A 24,404-nucleotide genomic window follows, 5' to 3' on the forward strand; every position below is an offset into this window, starting at 1 on the left:
GTAAAACCACGATTGCAGTATGGAATTACGAATATATTTTCATTCGATATAAATTCAGCTTTTTACACTTGTAGGCAATGTCTTGCTCTTAACACTACACCCTATGGCAATTGGAAAGATTGATTCACGGAAATAAGTCAGTTTACTTGATGATCAAATTATAAATTCCGAAAGTTTTTGAAATGTGACAACTAATTATATATAAGAACATCTATGCGTGGGGTACACCTTATCGCTATTTGCCCGCCATTACTGTATATCACAAAAGTTCCCGTAAAATTTTGACGTCATAAAACAAAATATCTGACGCCACAATGGAAAAGTGATTGTTGTATGCGTCAAAAGTTCAAGCGGCCGGGTCAGCCGGGATTAACGATAAGGTATCATTAATTATCTATAAATGTGCAAAGTTAAATTAATTTTCTTTCATACCACCCATATTTTTTCAGAATATCAAATATTCGTTCTCTTGGAGATCTTTATCTGATCCACCCACTTGTGTCACATAGTCTGCGATCCTTATCAATTTATGAGTGTCGAGCAGTGAAGGGGGTCTAGAATTAGCTTTTTTGAAAGCTAATGCTTGAATTTGATTCAGAGATATTTGAAGACGACAACAAGTTTCTTTCCCCTTACCGTACCGAAATTCAAAGTTAGAAAACCGCCAACAATCGATGTGTAAACTCATGAAAAGTTTTTAAAAGTTTAATGTAAGACGATGCCAGTTGGTTTGAGTTTTATTGTCATGAAGGAAGTCCTTAAATATCACGCGGGTCTCGCTTCCATATTAACATGATTAAGTTCAATTTAGTGCCATTTTGGATTCTGTCACAGTCCAACGACAAATTTGTGAGGGGAAATTTGCATTAAATAATAATGCATGTTTATTATATTGTCAATGCATTGCTAACTGTAATTAGGATAATCTGATATAGATGTTAAAAACCAAAGTAGTCCTTTGTTAGTGTATTCATATTGTCATTTTATTTAGTTTCTTCAGAGACATATATACACATATGTATATATGTCTCTGGTTTCTTTTATGAGAGGGGGTAGGAGCTAGGGGTCCTGATCCCGAAATCACGGGCTAAAAAACACCTGATCCCAAAATCCTGAGCTTAAAAATACATGATCCCGTAGTCCTGATACAGGTCCTATCCCCCCTCTCTTATTGACCTACATTTTTTTCCTGTATTCTGACATCAGACTCTTGAACTGAGTGTCACTGTGCTATTGTGGTTTTGTTTTTTCTACATTTGCCAGAGGCAGAGGTATGGTGGAGGGTTGAGATCTAAAAAAACATGCAGTGATTTTCCTACCTTTTTTTCGAATGGGGCCTGGGCCCTATGCTTTAGGCCATAATACATAATAGGTTTGTTTGTCCAAACGCTACCTACTGTAACGGAGGGGGTCAGTGACGACACCTTCCGGGACGTGTAGCGGCCAGTACTTCGCCCCTATTCGACCATTGGGATACCTGATATCAGATTATGGCTGAACAACAGACAATGAATCAAATGAAACTATAATTTTATTCACAAATGTACAATAATTGCATGAATATTAAACAAAGTCGGAAATAAACAGGAGTCAGAAAACTTTCTAAACTGAAGTTCAAAAATAGAGTAATTTCAAAGGTAAAATGAAAAATGAATTGTTCCCAGAGTTAGTCCTAAAAGTAAAGTAAGTTTGCTTCGCGTTGTGTTTTAAAGTAGTGAAATTTGCACCATAAAGGGGTGACTAACTCTGGCAAACTGCACCGAAGTGGTGGCTAACTCTAAACTCAAGTGAACTGATACAGTCCGGCGAGTATTAGGAGGCCTGTGCAAGGCCGACTCCGACTGAATATCAAATGATATTCTAAACTTGTCATTAAACAGGGTAACTTTAACTGAAACGGTACTGAAGAAAAGTTGAATAAATAAATATTCATAAAACATTATAAAAACATAGAAAGTTAAATACTAAAACAGTTAAATTAACAATCCTTACTTTTATCTTACTATGTTTAAATCAAATTAAACTTAAAATAAACATTTAAATACTAAATAATTAATCTGTCCAAATTAAGGGGAATTAACCTAGGCAAATCAAGGCACATCTATTACATTCCTCCCCCCTTAGGACAAATATTAAAGAAATTAATATTTGGGAAAAAAATATTTAAAATAGATGTGTTAAAACAATAAACAATATAAAACAATGCAAACAAAATGTCAATTAATGTCACAAAAATGTCAAATTAACACACGGCCCAACCATCTGGAAAGTTCCACACGGTATAAACGTCCAGGAATAGGCGGTAAACACAGTTTATAAAGTACAATAATCCATAGCATATATATCCAACGGTAAATAAACACAGCATATGTACAGCATTCCACAAATAGTCCTTCAAATGGAAACGGAATGTAAATATGGCTAATCTGCATGGTTCAAGTTGTACCAGGTATAGTCCACCAATTGTTGATCTCACAAAAAACACTCTTAACATGTGTTTTCGGGTTCTTTAAGTCCATCGTTGTACCAGGTTTAGTCCACCATTGTAGATCTCACAGAATCACGTTAAACATGTGATTCCAGGTTCAAGATGATCAAACGTTGTACCAAAAGTAAGAAAGGTGTTCTCGATACAAGAACGGCTTACTATATCAGCTGGTTGTCTTCACACATAAACTAACTGCCACTCAATAGATTTCTGCCATGACTTTAAAAAGTCACAAAAGGAATACCATAACCCAATGAAACAAATTCAAAACAATAAAACTTGTTCAGAGAGGTTAAAAATCCAAATAAATGAGCAAACTCATAAATAAAACTATTCCAACAAGAAACTACTCTACAATCTAAACAAACCAACATCTAAAGAAAACACAATCTAATCAAACAACGTTTTTGAGGGTGGTTTCGATAACAAAACCGGCTCATTAACGTGACCAAGAAAAACAACAAATCCAAAAACTTTGAAACCATACCTACTAAACCATTATATAAACTGACAAAATAAGTAAAAGACTAAATATATACAAATTAAAACAAATAAAACATATTATATGAAAACTTTAACTGGCTTATCCTTCCAACAAGAAAAATCATCCATGCTAGAAATCAAATAATCAGATAAAGAACTATGCAAATCAGTTGGAAATAAACTTTGAACTCTTTTGACAACTCTACATGATTTTTTCACATTCTTATTACATGTATTAACTGAAGTAGAAACTGGTTTTTCTGGTTCAACAACATGAACAGAATGGACACTTTTACAAACTTTATTTGGACACTTAGCTCTGATATGTCCAACTACCGAACAATTAAAACATTTTCTAACTTTAAACTTCCTACAAACAAGCTTCTTAAGAACTTTGACAATTTGATCAAAACCAGACTTCAAACAACTTAAATCTAAACTTTCTTCACTTTCCTTAATTTCACATTCAACAGGTTCAACTGTCAACTTAAAAGACTCAAACTCTGTAGCCAAAAATATAGCATCATCAAAAGTTGCAGGATGCTTAAAACGAACAAACTCTCCCATTTCCTTCTCTAATTTGTCAATGAAAATGTCCATACCAAAAGGTTCCATACTATGGAAATTATCTGGATATGCACGATGGCATAAAAGTTTTAATCTATGTCCAAAATCAAACACAGATTCATCTGGCAAAATTGTACAATTTTTCAGTTGAAATTTATTAAAAAGTATCCTTTCCTTAGGATTAAAACGTTGCATTAACAACCTTTTCAAAAAACTGTAGCTTTGCAACTGAACAGGAGTAAGAAGACGTAAAATAGTTCGTGCTTCTTCTCTTAAATTTATTACTAACTGAAGAGCCATTTCAGAAAAATTCCAGTTATTCCAAAAACTAACTGCTTCAAATTGAATAAAATAATCTTGTACATCGGCACTAACACCGTCAAAAGAACAAGGTTTCTGTTCAAACTTTATCATTTTTAAAATCAAAAAATGAACAAAATCGAAAATAAATGTAATAAAAATATTCAAATCAAAACTGAGAGATCAGGTATCCTGGTCACGGCACCATTTGTAACGGAGGGGGTCAGTGACGACACCTTCCGGGACGTGTAGTGGCCAGTACTTCGCCCCTATTCGACCATTGGGATACCTGATATCAGATTATGGCTGAACAACAGACAATGAATCAAATGAAACTATAATTTTATTCACAAATGTACAATAATTGCATGAATATTAAACAAAGTCGGAAATAAACAGGAGTCAGAAAACTTTCTAAACTGAAGTTCAAAAATAGAGTAATTTCAAAGGTAAAATGAAAAATGAATTGTTCCCAGAGTTAGTCCTAAAAGTAAAGTAAGTTTGCTTCGCGTTGTGTTTTAAAGTAGTGAAATTTGCACCATAAAGGGGTGACTAACTCTGGCGAACTGCACCGAAGTGGTGGCTAACTCTAAACTCAAGTGAACTGATACAGTCCGGCGAGTATTAGGAGGCCTGTGCAAGGCCGACTCCGACTGAATATCAAATGATATTCTAAACTTGTCATTAAACAGGGTAACTTTAACTGAAACGGTACTGAAGAAAAGTTGAATAAATAAATATTCATAAAACATTATAAAAACATAGAAAGTTAAATACTAAAACAGTTAAATTAACAATCCTTACTTTTATCTTACTATGTTTAAATCAAATTAAACTTAAAATAAACATTTAAATACTAAATAATTAATCTGTCCAAATTAAGGGGAATTAACCTAGGCAAATCAAGGCACATCTATTACACTACACAGAAAAAAGCTGCCTACTCAAATTCTTTTATTGTCCTGATTTGAAGAAGTTTTTTTTAATCAAATAGGCATGAAGACTTATAAACATCTGATACTTCAATTTCGTTTAAAAAAAAAAAAAAAAAAAAAAATGCCTACCTACCTACCCATGGGTAGGGTTTGGGCAAACCAAATTTTTTTAAAGTGCGGCCTTGGGCAATTGACAATGTGTTGAATAAAGTGTGAATTGGGGAAAAAATATATCATGTATATTTTTCATCATAGTTTAAAGTGGTAGGGGCATGATGGGTGTCTAAATTCAAAATGATAGAATAATTTGTTCAATCATACTTTGCCAAAATGTTTTTTTGTTTTTTTTGTTTTATATATATATATGTTCAAAAATATAATAAAAATGATACCTTATGTAGTTCGCTTAAACTGAATGATAGAATTGTAAATTAAAATACGAGCAGATAGTTATTTGAATATAATGCTGTGAAAATATCAAAAGAAAAGATAGGGTCACCATACTTTTTTTTCTGGCTAGCATGCAAATAGCAAAATTCCATGTTGGTTCCTTCAGAATATGCACTATTTCACAGTTACCTCCCCTTAAAATGCCAATTTCAAAAAATAAAAAAATCATGTAAAAAAATCATCTCATTTGTTCTTTTAAATGAAAATTCACATAAGTTATCTGCATTCCTGCACCAAATTTAGCTATTTTTAATGAGGTTATTAATTTTAAAAAATCCAATTTTCTAGTATGACCAATTTTTAACATATAATTTTTTTCTTGGTTCATTTTAAATGATCAAACTTGATTAAATTCAGAATTTTCAGTGTTCATTTGGGAAAAGAATAGGGTTTTTCTAATTGGGAAATGGGCCTATATTCAGACCCAAAATAAAGTCAGAAAAATCACTTACATGTTTAACCTTGCTGCATTTTTCCACCTGTCCCAAGTCAGGAGCCTTTGGCCTTTGTTAGTCTTGTATGATTTTTAATTTTAGTTTCTTGTGTATAATTTGGAGTTTAGTATCATAGTATGACGTTCATTATCACTGAACTAGTATACATATTTGTTTAGGGGCCAGCTGAAGGACTCCTCTGGGTGCAGGAGATTCTCGCTGCATTGAAGACCCATTGGTGGCCTTCAGCTGTTGTCTGCTCTATGATCGGGTTGTCATTCCCCATTTCCATTCTCAATTTTATGTAAATTTGAGTCAAATCCGTGAGCTATAAATGCCTGCTAAAATCATTATTCTTTGTTTAACTACAATTTATTCTAATAGCTCTAACAATTTTTTAAAAATGTTGCTTTTGTTTTGAAGTATTTCATTATTTAAAGGCCCGTATTTTAAATCAAAGTAAATAGACAAACATGACATTAGACCATATTTATTTGATCAAATACAAAATTAACATTTACCTGAACATTAGTTTTAATGTCATGAAATTTAAACAACAAAACTGGCAATTATATATAAAGTCAGAGGTTTACAGTATTTTCTAAATCAACATCCTAAATTATAAAATCAACAGTTATAATTTCAACGCATTTGAAATAATTGAAAAAATTTGAAGTTATACAATGTAATTTGTTATGTTTTAAAACCAATATTGTTGATTTGTTTATCAGTAAAATAGGTAAGTGGACTAGCACTTTGGATAATGGGACCAGAATTCCCACAGAAATTTTATAGTGTTGTTATCTCATATGATTTGCGCAATTACCCGACTTTGAAAGCTAATTTTTTCCATCTGATGAGCTAAGCCTTTTTCAACTGATTTTTACAGTTCGTTCTTATGTTGTACTGTTATACATTTACCACTGTCCCAGGTAAGGGGAGTGTTGGGATCCCAGTAACATGTTTTACCCCGCCACATTATGTATACATGTATGTGTCTGTCCCAAGTCAGGAGCCTGTAAATTCAGTTTTACAAATCCAGTTATTGCAAACTTGATTTTGATTTTAGTATGATTAATCACTAGCCATGCTTAAGCATTGGATTATTTAAATGTAGAAAAAAATAGGGTCATGTTACAATTTACTTAATTTAGGTCACCATCTTATTTTCCAATCAAAAACCAGCATTTTATTGTGAAGTATAACAATAATATGAATTACCTGATTGTATAATCTAGTCACAAATATCTAGTAAATATTATTTTGAAATTTATATTTTTAGATGCTGACTTTGCCATATTTGCAATGACCTTGAAACAGATTTTTGTACTGTTGATATGGTGTAACATTTGTTTGGGGCAAGATGTGTTTGTTAACCGGTGTCATGGCAACAAGAAATGCAAGGAGAAAATTATCTTTAATGTTACTGTTAATACACAGGTTTGTTTCGATTATCAGATTATAAACAAAAACTTACAATGCTTTTATCAACAAATTTGATTAGGTTGTTGTCAAAGGACATACATGTATCTTTAATAAATAAAAAAGAAAACTTACAGAACTGTTTTAGTTGATTAGAAAGAAATTTCAGCAATACATATTTTATTTATGTGAAATTCGAAAAAAAGAATTCCCAGATCATAAAAGGATCATTCCCAAAAATTTAAAAAAAACCTGATCTCAGAGTCCTGTCAGATAAAGATCGGACCCCCCCTTCATATGAACCTGTAATTTTTTTTTATTACTGAAGACATTTTATTGTTTTAGTGTTATTGTCTTGCCTACAACCAAGGTCATGGTCTTCGAGCCAAAAAACATAGTGAACATACATTCAATCATTTACTTCAACATTTTGGTGCAGTTTGTGTTTTAAGTTTTTCAAAGTCATCAATTACAGTGTAGTCTCTCAGGTTTCTGTGTGGCAGGTGATATTGTGTAATACCTGATTTCCTCATATCCTCAATGTTACACAAATAGAACTGTTCTTGTAATTGTTTTAGTATTTCGAGGGGTAGAAAATAAAATTAACAAGTTTAAGAGTAAATTTGTAACTAAAATCCAATGATTAACCATGCTTAGCCCACTTCCATTAAAATATAACATCAGAAAAGGAGTAGGTTCAGTACCCTTTTTGGCCCCAAAATATAGCAGTTTTATAAAATTGTTAAAATGTAAACTTTTAGTTATTCATTGGATAGAAGAATGGTTCTGCTACATAAATATGGGCTGTTTTTGACAATACAATTCACATATATTGGGTACAAGCACTATGAAGTCATGCTAAATTACTGAAATCTTCACAATTCCAGCATTTTAGTTAAATTTTAGATGGTTTCCGGGTAAAACGAAAGTGGCCGCATTTGTGTTCATCCAAAATATTGAAATGGAAGTTGTATTTGATTATAATACATAACATATATAAAGATTGAGGATGAACACGGATGTGGCCACTTTTTTTTTTAACAAAAACCATCTGAAAAGTGACATTTTTTCACATATTTGGTAGATTTGTCATATTTGAGCTTGAATCAGATCATTTTTAATGACTAAATATTAAGTTAAAATCTTTCACATAAATTAATTGAATCATATGAAATAGACACTTGAGTGTTTAAAAAGTGGTCAAAATCTTTCGTTAGATGAAACTGAAATTTAAGGCCAAAATCGGTCTTTATTTGGTTCAAATTCAACTATATTTTGTTCTATAAAAATAAAAAAAATTTCATTTATTCAAAATAATCTATTTTTAGAAGGCGGGGCGAAGTCATCTAACATTTGAAGAACTCTCAAAACATTTTAAGGATTTTCCTAATTTTTGACACATGTTACACAAAATCTTTAGGGTGAAACCATACATCATGTTCATACAGAAGATTTTATATAAAAAAAAAAGTATGTAATGAATTTGTTCCCACAATATTATCCGATTAATAGTTTTGTCAGTTAAATAAAGTGAATTCATAATGAATACACAGGAGTGACCGGACTGCACCATACTTTGTCATAAACTCACAGAATTTGATTAACAGATCTTTTTGCTGATTTAACTATAAAGAGAAAAAAAAATTGAAACATTTGTTTGTTATTAATTGATGAGTTGACTTAATTGTTTTGCAGTTAACATTAAGATACAGTCTGAGGTTAAAGTTTTGTAACTTGAATAACTTTTTCTTTGAAGATTTACTTGTTTTTTTTTCTTTTTCAGCTTAAGATGAAACCAGACTATTTAAAGATACTTAGGATAACAGAAAAAGGAAATGGAAAAAATTTCACCCTAATAAACCCAGTTATACTCAAGATCAAGAGCTATCCACCAAAACTAATATATCCACTCAAACTAGTACAGGTACACGTGCCTTTTCAGAACCTAATGGACTATGGGTAATTTCATTGTTGGGACACAAAAATGAAATTTTCATTAGTAATGTTGGTTTTAAACTAATTTTTATGTTTTGATGTACACTTTCAACAATATTATGCAAAATGCATTAGATTCTGAAACGGTAGATACAGCACCAGTTAAACAGATCCGACAAAATCATATGCAATGTACTGACCATAGTCTAAAATCTTGGTGTCTGTAAATGATTTGATCGTTGCACATTTATTTAGTTATTTCTTTTTTATTTTTTTTTAATCCAGTGTGTTTAAATAGGACATGTATATATCATGTCTACGGTAACAACAAAAAAATGTCTTGAAAATAAGAAGACTTATATCAGAGAACAACACAACAAGATTATAACTAACCAATTTTAAAAATCTAGCATTTTTCAAATAGAACCAGATCTAGATGTAGCTTTTGTCAAACATAATAATTAAAAAAAGTAGTCAGCCAAGAAAAAATAATTTCTGCTTGTTCTGTAAAGTGGATATACTGTGGATTTTATTAGTCCCCTACCGACAAAGTGATGATTGTGTGCATAGTTGGTCCGAGAACACAATTAATTCGTAGTGCATTTCTTTTAGAACATAAATGAAAATTAAAAAAATCCCACCTGCGCTTTCTCAATGAAATTTTTACAGTGTGTTGTACTACTTTTGGGACAAGTTATATCAAAATTATAGAAAACTTCATCGCCTCTAACTCAAAATATGGACAATTTTGTGTTTAGGGTGTCTTGAAATCTTTTGACAGCTTCCGAAGTGCTAATTTTTAACCTTTTTCAGCTGGACCAAATCACTACTTTCCTTTAAAATTCTGGACCCAAATTTTTTTACAGTGTAATTTCACCCCACTACTTACAATTTGAGGCATTAAACATGGAGAAATAAATTTGGAAGGGGTTTTAAAATTATTGGCAAGTAACCCACTGTTAACAATAGGAACTATATTCGTGAACAACGAAAATCAAGGGACGACAATTGTGGTCTCGGACCTAATAGGATAGAAAGAGTTGACAAATCTTAAAAAAACTTGGTATGACCAAAGCTTAATAAATTATAACACTGCTTGCAAAGTTTCATAACAATAGGATATATATTATAGACAATATGTTAAATTCTATACTCATCTTTGCGTGTTAAATTTTGACGTTAAAATTGAATAATTTCAACTATCAACATTTTGGGCTTTGAAAATTAAAATATTGCCAAAAAATACTTTTTAAATGCTCTAATATATCATTTATTATGTACTTAAAGCAATAGAGTACTCATTTGATTTATCAGACTTAGCATAATTATACAAAAGTCAAATTTATATTAGCCTGGGCCTAAAAATTGAGGTTTTTCAATGAAAGGGGGCCTTACATGAAGATGTAATTTTTTCCAGCAATTTTAAATTTGTGAAGCTTTTTGGTTATAAATAATCCTTACATATGTATTGAATGTACTTTAAATGGAAAGAAAAGTCACAAATAACACATCATATTAGTTTAAAAGGGTCTTAAGCCAAGTAAGACTGGAAAAAAATAAGGGTCAATTTAGGCCGTGCCACATATTTACATTAAAAAATGCATATTGAGGCTATAAGAAATAAAAAATTGTGTCTTTTTTATCATTTCTATACTCATGTGACATGATACAACAAATCTGAGCACAGAAAGACTCTTGCAATTAACTTTTCTTACAGACAGTATGGTCTGATACAAAGAATTTTGCCTTTTTAATGAAAAACTTGAATGCAATTTTAGTCTCAACAGGCTTATATTTAAACCACTTGCTATCCTACAGAAGAAAAGAAAGATATTATGTGAGATGGAACAGGTACAATAGACATTGTAAAGTGCTTTTGATACAAATTTAGTGAGATCTTGATTGTGGACTTCAAATTTTATGTACCAAGAACCCCACTTTTGACTTCATCCAAACAGGGCGTTAGACAAGGGTCATTTATACAACACATTTTGTACATATTGTCTGAGATAATCTTCTTTTCTGTAGATTCTGAGTTCATAAACAAGTAAAAGAACTAGATAAAGGCATAGAAACACAAGTATTGACATATGAAAACCTTTCAGATAGAAAGTCAGGATGCCATGTTTGCATCAATATTGAAAAAGCCTTAAAATGCCTATTTTGACCATAAAATGCTAAAATTGGTCATTTTTGCAGAAATTCTATAAAATAAAAGTTTAAATCCTTTAGTTTCATGCTATTTGACAAATTGACACCACCAAATCATTTAGGGAAGTTGCCAAAGTACAGATTCTATATTTACAGACTTCACCTCTTAGGTCCGAGAACACAATTAATTCGTAGTGCATTTCTTTTAGAACATAAATGAAAATTAAAAAAATCCCACCTGCGCTTTCTCAATGAAATTTTTACAGTGTGTTGTACTACTTTTGGGACAAGTTATATCAAAATTATAGAAAACTTCATCGCCTCTAACTCAAAATATGGACAATTTTGTGTTTAGGGTGTCTTGAAATCTTTTGACAGCTTCCGAAGTGCTAATTTTTAACCTTTTTCAGCTGGACCAAATCACTACTTTCCTGTAAAATTCTGGACCCAAATTTTTTTACAGTGTAATTTCACCCCACTACTTACAATTTGAGGCATTAAACATGGAGAAATAAATTTGGAAGGGGTTTAAAAATTATTGGCAAGTAACCCACTGTTAACAATAGGGACTATATTCGTGAACAACGAAAATCAAGGGACGACAATTGTGGTCTCGGACCAGTTATGGTCCTTAGATTTAGAAAATTCACTGAAATAATCAGTTTTTCACACTTTTTTTGTCATTCTTGAAGATTTGATTATTGGTAAATAGTTTATACCATGACAAGTTTGGATCAAGTTAAAATTTTGTTCAAATACAACAAATTTTTGATCTGGATGGGGACTATGTATTGCCAATACATTTGTACACACAGTGGATTGTAAAAAACATGGATTGTCGTGGATATGAGATTTCTTGGTTTTGCCAAAGTGTGCAAATTACCTTATAAAAAATTGTGTAATTTGTTGAACACTTAATTTCCTGGTTCACCTGCACCCGCAAAAAATGGTATCCAGTGCATGATAATGAATCCACAGTACTAAAACAAAATGAATTCGATTTTCAACATATACATTAAATGTGTTCTCTTGGTATATTAGAGAAAAGACCAATTTCAGCATTTAATTCCAATGTACACTTTTCATCACTCATCAACTTAATTCTTGTTATCTGTATAATTTTAACTTTGATATTTTTCAGTGGGCAATAGCTCACAGCTCAGTTCATTTGACTCTCTTGTCAATTTTATGTATTTATCAAGTTTATCTAATTGCAGATAGTTAACAGTAAACCCTATGAAGTATTTTACCACAAAGACAATACAGATTATTACCCAGGATGCAATGCTAATTTATTGGATCAACAGTGTGGACAAGGATTCAAGGTATTTTTAGTTCATATCTGATTCGGGCTAATCCATCAAAATGTATGTTGGAGGGGAGTTTAATTATTGAATTTGGGTCATTGGCTTTTTTAAATGCATCTGTTACCATCATGCTAAATTGTCTAAAAATGGTTCTTGGTTGTAGGGATATTTTGAAAAACCCTCCCTACCCTCCCAAATACATTTTAATGGAACAGCCCTTACTTAGTCCTCTTCCTGTATACTTGCACATAAGGCAATCTCTGTCTTGTTCCTTTCTTACTGCAACAATCTATGGCTTCCATGAATTATTTCGATTCTAATAGGACAAACATGGTCATTAAAATACTAGGGTCAATTTGGTATGTGTGGCTGATCTTTTTCACTCCTTGTTAGATATCAAATATCTTAATAAACCCGTAGCTTGCATTGGTTATTTTGTGAATAACCGCTAGAAAAAAACTTGTTAAATTCTTCTTATTCTCAAACCCAACATTTGCCATTTTTAATTTACATGATTTTCTCGTAAGCTTCCGTCAAATCCGAAGTTGACATTTTGTTACAGCATTTTGTTGACTTGCTGAAATTAGTAAATATGCAAATAATGCAATAGAATAGAAAATAAAACAAAACCTACCTCAGAAATCAGTTTTAATACAATATTATTCGAATTTTGATGGTTCACGTAAAAGAATACTTTCAACTTTAGCGGTTTCATTTGTATGACGTCATGTTTTGAAATGACTTAAAAGTGCAAAAAAAATTATTACACTTTCGTGGAATTTTATTTTATTTTTATTTTGTTGATTTCTCAGAGCTCTTGTACTGCTTTTTATTATTCATCTGAATAAGAATAACAGTTATTTTGTCTATTTTAAATTTTATTTTTTAATCAATAAAATCGGTAAACAGTCTGCAAATAGGTTCCAATACATGTAGATTTACGTGGGAAGTATATTAACAGCGATTTTTATGTATATCTCTTAGTCTGCGCTATAGATATATCGAGAATTTAATCACAGTGTTGTTTACAAAGCAAAAGAAGCAGGTCATATTAGAATTGGTTTTCTTCTCTTTCTTTTATGCCCCATCTAGGGGGATTTTGTTTTCTCTGTGTGTCCATCTGTTTGTTCATTTGTCCATCCATTCATCTGTCCTTTTGATTGAGTTGAAGTCCAATCAATTTGAAACTTAGAATTAATATCCCCTATGATATGATCTTTTTAATTTTAATGCCAAATTAGTATTTTGACCCCAATTTCATGATCCACTGAACACAGAAAAAGATAGTGTACATAATGGACACAGTCTCGTTCCATCTGGTGTCCAATCTAAGAGCTGTTTTTACTAACTCATTTTTTGGTTTTCAGGAAAATGGGGCCAATCCATTTCAAGTATTTTTTTCTAATTCCTGCTCTTCTTTCTCCGTGATGTTAAACCTATATAGATTTTTATTTTCTGACAGTTTTCTGCCGAAATGTGATTAATTTACTTGATATACATACGTGACATATGTAACTTGAAAAATACTGCAAAATAGATGGTTTTTTTTTGTATGCTCTCTTAGGTGAATCCACTTAACAAAGTTTGAAAACAGTAAAAAAAGAATAATTGCACTGAAATCTGCTTTACATGAAATAAGGTATCCATAAAAATAGGATGGCCTTCACTTAAGTATCAATTTGTTATAAGGGTAATCTTTAGGATGCTTTTTGAAATTCCACAAAACAAGGAAATTTCGACTAATGCCAAAAAATATACCAACAACTTGATTATTTTGACATATATTTTAGGGATTTTGCTGCAATTGTGACAACAGAAAGGAGAATAACCCTTATCACATGAGAGGAGGGCAGGAGTGTAGTACAAATGTTTCTAGTACACATTGTATTCAGTATGATCCATTATGGTCAGTATTAATTAGGTGTTTGGAGCATTAGTAGATTTTAGTACATGTAACACATATAGGTGTAATACCACCATTGATTTTTCCCTATTAGTCTTTGTTAAATTGGTACTTTTAAAAAAAAATGTACAGAATTTACCTTTATTTCAACCAAAGAAATACTTTGCATGAATAAAGTTTAATCCTTTCCAGTGCTACAGTGAAAATTTCACACTACATTTCATTGCATATAAGAAAGTAACCTGCACCGGAAGTAAACAATCACATTTTTACCAGGTTATTTACTGGTTACCTGCTTTGGCAACTATGTAACCTTAACTTTCCAAAATATTTCATTAGACCATCAAATAAAAAAAGAATGATGCTTTCAGACACCCAACATACATGTTTATGACTCAGAAAAAATTAAGTGCATTGAAATGCAGGGTAAATTTTCTACAACTGTCAAATTCAAGGGAATATTTTTTTAGACCTACTTTCGTATGCAACCGGATGTGGCGTATCATGATTTGGTGGTATTACACCTATAGGCTATACTAGTACATATAAAAGATTGTAGTGGCAATAGAAATTTATAGTAATACAGCCGTTCAAATCAACCATTTGATAACATATAGTTTTAATCTCCACCAACGTTATAGACACTGACAGAGGCAAGCAGAATACATGTACAATAAATGGCATAATACTTTTTACGACAAAGGTAGATTGAATGAAACAAACATTGTGATTTACATTAAGCTCTATAAAAGTTCCAAAATAGAAAAAAAAAAATAAAGATTGAATGCTTCTTTTTTGTAATTTTATTGAGGTGTTAAAGCATTCACAACCAGATAAATTTACGAAAACAAAGCATTCAATTCGTATAGTTACATTTTTATGCTGCAACCATGAAATTACGAGTTACAGCAACTTTTTGTTTGTTTACCTATGCTTTGTTGTCATGTTGTTATAAGAAACATTGTCGTACTGCCAGGATTATTTGAATTGCGAAATGTAATTTGATATTGGAATGCATTGTGCTAGATTTTAAGATATGCCCCTTTACAGATTGAAAATATTTTGTTTCTGTTCTCTCTAAATTCAGTTTGCCTCAAATGTTCTGAAATTAAAACATAACGCTTATATCAAAACTTAGATAAAGTTTAAGTTTAGGTGGTATCATATTTACCATTCTTGAGTTATGTCCTTTTATAATATTATATGCAATCAGTCGGCATCATCTGTGTCCCATGGACATATTCTTCATTTAGTTGTAATTACGTTAAAGATTTTTTTGCATAACACTCATGGGGAAAATAATAATTTTTAGGTACAGTTTGAATGAATTAGAGAAACCAACCCTATACCATGATGTTGTTATAAGTATGACTGAAACAGGGAACCATCAGGTAGCGAGTACACAAGTAGGAAGTACTAATCCAAGTGGCCATGCTATCAAAGAGTCAAAGGTAAATTAACGTTGATATGAGAATTTGTGGAAAAGGATCATGGTGCCAATCCATGTTAACAAAAGGACAGAGCATCAAGAAACTGGGGACTGTCGCTTCTTAAAACCTTGTGTAGGAAATAAGTTTCTGATGATTCCAGCGTCCATTTATTAAAATGAAATAATTCTCTAAAACCATGGGACCAAAATGAAGGAAACTCGGAATGATTTTTAATTATAACATAAATTAACCAGCATGAGATTAGAATGGAGCACTTCTGACATGTACAGAGTTCCAACTCAAAACCCCATTGTTGTCAGGGTAATGACACAAATAACATACGTTATACAAATATATGTGTTCTATCTCATAATTTGAGATGCCAAATATGTCTATGTATATACTCTGCACAAATATAGATTCTACCACTGCATCTAGTGTATTTGAAATTTAACTGTCGAGAGAGGATACATATCGTATTACACGAGATTTGGAGGTGGAATCTGTTTCTCTAATGATTTTCTAACATAATGCAGGCAAGCTTATTCCTTTTCGAATTATCTGCAAAAAGATGTGTTCTTTCTATGTGACGTCATCAGGCATGGTCGTCTTTTTTCATGCCATCACAATAGGAATTTCAGAGGAAAGCAAGAAAATTGATGTCATAATTGGATTTTAACCAATGAAGTACTGAGATCAAACGAACCACAGGTTGATTAAATTTTTTTTATACAATGGGTGCAGAAAGGGATAAATTGACGAAGAATTAGAGAATATGTATGTAATGCAACACTCTGTTTGTTTCAGATTTCAGTCACCTACTCATTAGTCAATTATACTGACAGTGATTTACTGAAATACAAAAGGAATGTTCTACTGATTCCACAAACAGCTAGTGAAGAAAAGTCTCAGTTCATGTTGATAAATAAAACATGGATAGGGGAGGAGTGTAATGAGATTGGTGTATCACTAGAAGCATTCAATAACCAATCAGATAAATGTCATAAATCAGCACAAAGGTAAGTACTTCTGGAATGAATAAAAGAAGATTTGGTTATACATTATAATGGCAACAACCCAGCAACACTAAAAAACATAAATTTACAGAATTTACATGTTTTGGTGAAAAAGTTTTCTGCAAGTCTTTTTCCCTATTTTAATATGAATTGCTTTTGAATCACATTATTTCCTTAAAGAGTAAAATTTCATACAAAACAATAAAACAAGGCATCTAAAGCTAGTAGCATAATTTGCTTACCTGTGAGGAAAAAAACAAATAATTAACAAGATATTCATAGACAAAAATAACGTAATCTTTTCCACAATTTTTTTTTAGGAAGATAAAAAATCCTTTTTTAAAGTCTGTTGAAGTTGACCATGATACTTCAATATTATTGTATTGCCTCAAAATAGCATATTAGTGTGTAAAGCAATGTTAAACATCAATCAGTCAATCAATATTATTGTGTTACCTGACAGTCAAGCTATAGCAACACACAAAGAAAATGTTCTACTGACACTTTACTCCATCCTCATTTTTTGAACAACTGGACAGATTCTACAGAATTTGAAGCTGTGACTGGGCCACTCTTAATAATTAATCAGATCCCTTTTTGGGTCGACGGTTCCAAATCCTGATATTTCAATTCCCCCTTACCCATATATAATTCGGATTTGCCACTAGACACATGTCTTTATTGGACAACTCGCACAGTTTCTATAACTTTTACCTCAAAATGTTGTAGCTGTTTAGAAAACCAACCAATGCAGTTCTGGTTAGAGGATATGGTAGGATTCAAGTTTTATGTTATTCTTTTGCAGTTATACATGTTTTGTTCTTGTGGTTCTTTTTGCAGTTGATCATATCTTATTCTTTTGTTTGATAATACCTGAACAAAGTTGCGATGGATATAATATCACATGCGTCGAATAGAAACCAACCTTATGGAAATGATAAACAATATATATATTATTTTTTTGGGGGTTGAAAAAAGTTTTTCTGTACTGTAAATTCAGAAATTATTGTGAGGTTTTTGTTATTGCGAATAATGCAACTGAGTTGTAAACGCAATAATTAAAACTCACATTTTGTAATATTTTAACTGAGTTAAGCATGACTTTTCTCAAATCGTAAAAAATTAAAATCGCTTTCAAGTGTAAAATGACAAAATCACAATAATAAATGCACGCAATAGTTTCTGAATTTACAGTATTCTGTTACTGTTTGAAAATTGAGTTGGTATAAGAGCCTTACATAGCAGACTCAAATTCATTTTTCTTTTCGTGTTTGTATGTTTCCTGAAATTAATCAAAGTCTTATACATGTACATGTAATTGCATATATATATGGTTGATTTCTTTATAATGATTTTTGAAATGATCATCTATCTAAAAAGACATAAGGGATCATTTTCTTATCTCAATGATTTTGTCATTTCTTATCTGAATTTTAATGATGATTTAATTTATACCATAATCTGAATTAATAGAAATTTTGGGGTGATGGAGGGCGACATTTACAAACATCACACAAAACTATACACACCTTAATTTTTTTCTTAAATCATTGAATTTTGAAAGGCATTTAATTAGTAGACTTTTAAAAATGTCAGAAATAGGCCGGTTATCTGTACATTTTGATTGTTTTTCTAACATTGCAATATTGTCCTTTTTTTATTGAATTGTTTCATATTAAATTGTTCTTGACTTATATTAGTCAAAATATATTCACTCTTTTTTTTTAATGTTCAGTATTAAGTTACCTGTTCTGTGATTTTAATGAGATTATTTCATTCTGTAGTTTTTCAGCGTAAAGAAAAATATGGTCAAATATAGATATAGGAAGATGTGGTATGAGTGCCAATGAGACATCTCTACATCCAAATAACAATTTCATAAAAGTAAACCATTATAATTCAATGTACAGCCTTCAACACAGAGCCTTGGCTCACAAATCACCAGTTAAACATGCAAGACTCATTTAAGCAGAGCCACTAGATTGTTCATATCATGATTATTCATCATGTTGCCATGATTACAGAGAAATAGTTTCAATATATAATGGCAAATATAAAACCAAATGTTCCTATAATTGTACATTGAAAAATGAACCATTGCATGATATATGAATTGCAATTACATTTATGATATACTTATTAATAATATTTTCCAGGAAAGAAAGATGAAAAAGACACCCAGAGAGTACTTTTTACAGGATAGGATCAGAGGTGTTCCAAAGATAATAAAGTCAGATAGATTTCAATGGTCTTTGGTTGTACCAATATCTAATGTCCAGTCTATACTGTCAATTTCAATACCAGCTGATGACCTTCTTATAGTACTCAAACAGTAAGTCAAGGTTTTGACTGCATACATTATGCAGTTCGCTACTGACCCCCTACAAATCCATAGAGGGTTAGTAAAATCCATAGGGGGGAAGCCGGAGTCCGAATCCCCTATGTATTTTATTCACCCTCTATGGATCCGTAGGGGGTCAGTAGTTAACCGTACAACGAATTTATCTGACCCTTGACTTTTTCTGTGGCGTTTTGCTGAAAAATAAACAATGAAACACAACAACATTAATAGATGACGTCGCCATTAAGGAGACATGAACCCCATATGAAACTTACTAACACCATACAGTCTGATAGGGGGTCACCACCTGACATCATTTAACCAATCACAACGTGATAATTCATCTGTGGTCCGATAAAAATCTATGAGATTGGTAACTGTCACCATGCAGCAATTTTCACCAGTCTATGGTGAATTTTATAAGCCTTCAACAAAGGTGTTAAATTTTCAAACACAATAAAATCAAAGCAAAACATGCATTTACTAATATTGTGAAACAAGACTTCCATTCAGCACAATTTTCAATGTCCTTCACTTGCACATCAACTTTGCATCTTAGTTGTTATAAAAAGGGAACTCACTCACTTGTGACTGTTGCTCAATCGTTGGTTTTATCATGATAAAAAACATGTCTATAAAACAAATTGACATATCAATATATATATTTACTCTTAGATAATTGGCTTCTTATAATGTACATCTCCTATTTTCTAGGTTCACACAGGTAATACGAGAGATAGAATACACAGACAACAGTCAGACAGAGACATTATATATCATGTTATATAACCAGGGCTATGTAATGAAGGATGTTTCTGTACAGCTACAGAATTGTAATGTCACTATTATGGGTGAGGTCTCTAAATCAATACAGTTACCACCACACAAGACACAACACGCAGAACTACCCTTCAAGACTGGGATTACAGATGGAGTATTTTCTTGTACATGTAAGGTTATCATCTCACAAGGAGATACTGTGGATTCTTTGTTGATCATGATTACTTAATAGACCACTTTCGAGTTCATCCGTCACCGGAAAAAACTCGTCAATTATACGCGCCTTTATCACCGTCATCTGTGCGTTTAGGGGCGTCGTCACTTCCCTACAATGTTGAGCGAGTGGTTGGAAAATTATAATTCTATTTTGTACGAATTATTCGGCAAATTGAATTCTGAAAATAGACAATCAACACTGCTGTCATTAGGGAATTGTCAGTAAGTACCTACAGAGCAACCATTTTTTCTAGTTTATCCTGCACAAAGATGATCACTAAGACGCTTGATGAACGTAAATAGTGCAGGGATACAGGCGAGCCCCTCTATCTGGTAAATGACGTCATAAAGGCGTGCATAATTGACGAGTTTTTGCCAGTTATAACATGAATTTTAGAGTTCAAGGAATACTTGTTCAAAATGTACTTATTTTTACTCTCATAAAAATAATTCAAGTATAGAATATAGGAAAAATAAATTACCTATCAGGCAAGGTTAAGACAATATGCAAATCAATGTTAATGTTTTATTTACAGTACAAGTTGCTGGTGAAAACGATGTAGACAAATGGGAGATAACTCTTCATAAGTATCGGCAATGTATTTGTTATCCCTACAGAAAGTGTAATGTGAGTATAAAAACATCATCAATGTTAGGCGGTTTCAAAAAAAATGTATGGGGAGTGTAATTTAAGTATAGAGGAGATAACTCCACAGAACCATTGCCAGTGCATTTGTTATCACTACTTTAAGTGTAATATAAGTATAGAGGAGATAACTTAAAAACAAAAATCTAGTCATTTTAAAAAAAAAAAAAAATCTTTCAATTAAATAACTTTGTTTTTGTGTGTTAACTGTGGAATTATGCTCTATTGTTTTTCATAAAACATTTCTGGTTTTTATGCCCCATATACGGGCATTATGTTTTCTGGTCTGCGTTTCCATTTGTTCGTTTGTTTGTTCGTCCATCTGTTCCGCTTTAGATTAAAGATTTTGGTCATTTTTGATGCAGTTGAAGTCCAATCAACTTGAAACGTGTTCCCTATGATATGATCTTTCTAATTTTAATGCCAAATTATAGTTTTTTCCCCATTTCAAGGTCTGCTGAATATAAAAAATTAGTGTGGATGGGGCATCTGTGTACTATGGACATATTCTTGTTTTTTATAAAATGTTAAATGTTTTTTTATATTTCAGTGTGGTGTCCATGGTTACTACAGACATACAGTAATGGCCAGTCTAGGAATCTTCCCGGGACCATTTGACCCATTGTTCCTGTTATGTGTGTTGATTATATTGCTGTTCATCATAGGTAATTTGAAGTTCAAATTTGATTGGTCAAATGATTAGAAATTTTATTGGTTGATGGGTTTTTGGTTTTGCTTATGCCACATTCATCTAGAATAACTAAGATGAGAAAACACATCAATGATACGAAAAGGCCTGTATAGCCAGTGAAGGTTGTTATACACTATCATTATTATCCTCATTGAAACAGGAAGCTGACATTACAAATTACTTAAGGAATGACTGTAATATTTTTTCTGTCTATTAAGAAATAACATAAAAAATTTGGTGCACACTGAATAACGCAGGTTATTTGATAGTGTGCACCACATTTTTTATGTTATTTTGAATAGACAGACAAAAAATTACAGTCATTTCTTATAATTTAATTCTAAATTCCATTTTAGACCGTAGAAAACCATTAAAAAACGTTGATGACGTCACATGACTAAATTATGTCTATGGGCTCATAACAAAATAAAGTCAGCCAATCAGAAGACGTGTTCCATCCAAAATTAAATTATTTGGAAACACACTCAGAATTTATTGCATTGTTTTGTATTAAAACATTTGTATAATTCAGTTATATCATGGAGCTACAGATCCCACAAGTGAAACTTTATTCAATAAATATTCTTTAATTGTACTGTGAGTGAGTAGTTCTTCATTATGGGGCTAAGGTGTCCGAGTGGTCTAAGTAGTCTTACTTCTATAAATCTAGCATGTCAACACTGAGGTAAGGAGTTTGATTTCCACACAGAGTAGACTCCAATCCTTATTGTAAGTTTTCCAACCGAAATGTCAGTGATTTTCTTTGGCTTCTCTAGCGTCCTCCAACAACAAAGAAAACTGACAAGCACAATAGTGTTGAATGACCTCAAACACCAATCAATCAATGATTATTGTCATAAAACTTTGCTGTCTTTATAATGATAGGTTTGGTTAAAGCAGTGCTGTCTTTGTGGTCACCAATATCTATTGGAGAGTCTGGACTTTGTCTTTTTACCAAGACCAGGGTACTGACAACTTACCATGAGCCATCACTGATGAAGTATGAGGTTATATACAATGAGAGAGGCATACCAGTCGATCCTCTCACGTAAGTTTTCTCTTACTGTAGATTTATTTTTTCCTGAGTAGAGTGAGGGACCCATATTCGCTGCATAACTCATTCATTTTCACTTACATCCGACCTACATTCAAAAATTTGGAACTTTTTTTGTAGGTTTCAGAAATTTAACTATATGAAAAAAATGTTTGATAAGGAATTATCTTCAAAACATTGGTTAATTGTTCTAAAAACGAACACAAACTCCAGAGGAAGTGTACCATGGGGGACACATTTTTGCCACAATGTATGAAATGACCATCCTCATTACCCTGCTTTATTATAAAAATGAATATTTGCAATTACATGAATTAGCTTGAGAGATCATTCCAGTACAATTATTTCTCACAAATATTTACTTTAAGACTGCTCATGATTGCCATATAAATCTTGCATTATTGCCAAAATCATTGAAAAACAACTGCGTATTCTTTATATGTGAAAATAACTTTGAAAATTGGGTAAAGAGGAATATCATCAGCTAGAACATTACAATTAAGCAGTCTTTACTATCTATTTTGGAAAGTATTGGGTAAAGGCACACAAATTTTACAGAAAAAATAGCAAAACGGCGAAAAATGTGTCCAAGGTGAATATGCGCCACCCACTCTAAATGTACCAATGTTTGGGATTGATTAAAACAAGTTATTTATAAATACATTATTTTGTGGTTTTTGAAGCAAAGAAGATTTTAGGAAGTTTTTGCTTTGTTGAACAATTCAATTAGTGTTCTCTGATAATCACAAAATCAACAAAAAATTGGTACCACACAAATTAAAATGAATGTTCAATAGACAGAAAAAGCACGACAGTTTTCATTTCTGTTTGAAACAGTACCAGTCAATGAACCACACATTTGTTAAAAGTTAATGTTAATAAGAAAGGTTTATAAGCAATCTCCATTTTCCATTTTATTTTGCGTGCCAATGAGACAATTCTCCATCTAAGTCACAATTTGTGTAAAAGTAAACCCTTATAGGTAAAGTACGACCTTCAATATGGGACCTTGGCTCACACAGAAAGGTTCAGATTATCCAAAAACATGGTACTATTGTAGTATTTTATTGACTCTTTTTTACTTTCTAATTAACAGGAAGAACCCTGTGCAGATTCTCCCTACCTCTGAAATATTTTTGTTGAACCTGTGTTTTGGTTACTACCTCTTGGTGATTGGTTTACATTGGTTGATGTTGAGGATTTTAGGGCTGGATACTAGATACCAGTACAAGAGAGAGGCTGTAAGTATGTGTGTAGTATATAGGTGATTGGTTTACATTGGTTGATGTTGAGGATTTTAGGGCTGGATACTAGATACCAGTACAAGAGAGAGGCAGTGAGTACCATACTTGTATATTGATGATAGCTAGGAATACAAAATCACAATTTAAGTAGAGCCAAACACCATGACTATAATAAATTTTCATACATATTTGACAGAATATTTGCTTTGACCCTTTGACAAAAAAATATGAAAAATTCAAAAACTTGAACCCCATACTTTTTGGAAAAATTTAATTTGATTTGACTCATACATCTAAAACAAACTGACAACGCCATGGCTAAAAATGAAAAAGACAAACAGAAAAACAATAGTACACATGACACAACATAGAAAACTAAAGAATAAACAAAACGAACCCCACCAAAAACTAGGGGTGATCTCAGGTACTCCGGAAGGGTAAGCAGATCCTGCTCCACATGTGGCACCTGTCGTGTTGCTTATGTGATAACAAATCTGGTAAATAGTCTAATTCGGTAGGTCACATTCATGAAAGGGATTGAAGAGTTCCCAGACTTAATTTTTTGGGATAGTCAAAAGTGCAAAGTTCCATGGAATATCTTTATATCTTAT

At 32.0% G+C, this 24,404-nt stretch overlaps 1 protein-coding gene across 1 annotated transcript in view; it reads left to right on the top strand.

The window, feature by feature from the left end:
* Nucleotides 1-642: 642 nt before the first annotated feature.
* Nucleotides 643-24,404, top strand: part of LOC134710429 (hapless 2-like) — a 40,772-nt gene continuing 17,010 nt past the window's right edge. Inside the window, exons 1-14 of the mRNA XM_063570787.1 lie at nt 643-710; nt 6,940-7,097; nt 8,863-9,003; nt 12,383-12,490; nt 14,263-14,378; nt 15,688-15,826; nt 16,613-16,824; nt 17,551-17,593; nt 18,978-19,153; nt 19,877-20,112; nt 20,695-20,831; nt 21,355-21,469; nt 22,381-22,543; nt 23,646-23,790. Coding sequence (XP_063426857.1) covers nt 6,963-7,097; nt 8,863-9,003; nt 12,383-12,490; nt 14,263-14,378; nt 15,688-15,826; nt 16,613-16,824; nt 17,551-17,593; nt 18,978-19,153; nt 19,877-20,112; nt 20,695-20,831; nt 21,355-21,469; nt 22,381-22,543; nt 23,646-23,790 — 1,866 coding nt within the window. The 5' untranslated portion in view covers nt 643-710; nt 6,940-6,962. The remainder of the gene's footprint in view (nt 711-6,939; nt 7,098-8,862; nt 9,004-12,382; nt 12,491-14,262; nt 14,379-15,687; nt 15,827-16,612; nt 16,825-17,550; nt 17,594-18,977; nt 19,154-19,876; nt 20,113-20,694; nt 20,832-21,354; nt 21,470-22,380; nt 22,544-23,645; nt 23,791-24,404) is intronic.

The sequence above is a fragment of the Mytilus trossulus genome, chromosome 3 (assembly GCF_036588685.1).
Source record: "Mytilus trossulus isolate FHL-02 chromosome 3, PNRI_Mtr1.1.1.hap1, whole genome shotgun sequence".
NCBI lineage: Eukaryota > Metazoa > Mollusca > Bivalvia > Mytilida > Mytilidae > Mytilus > Mytilus trossulus.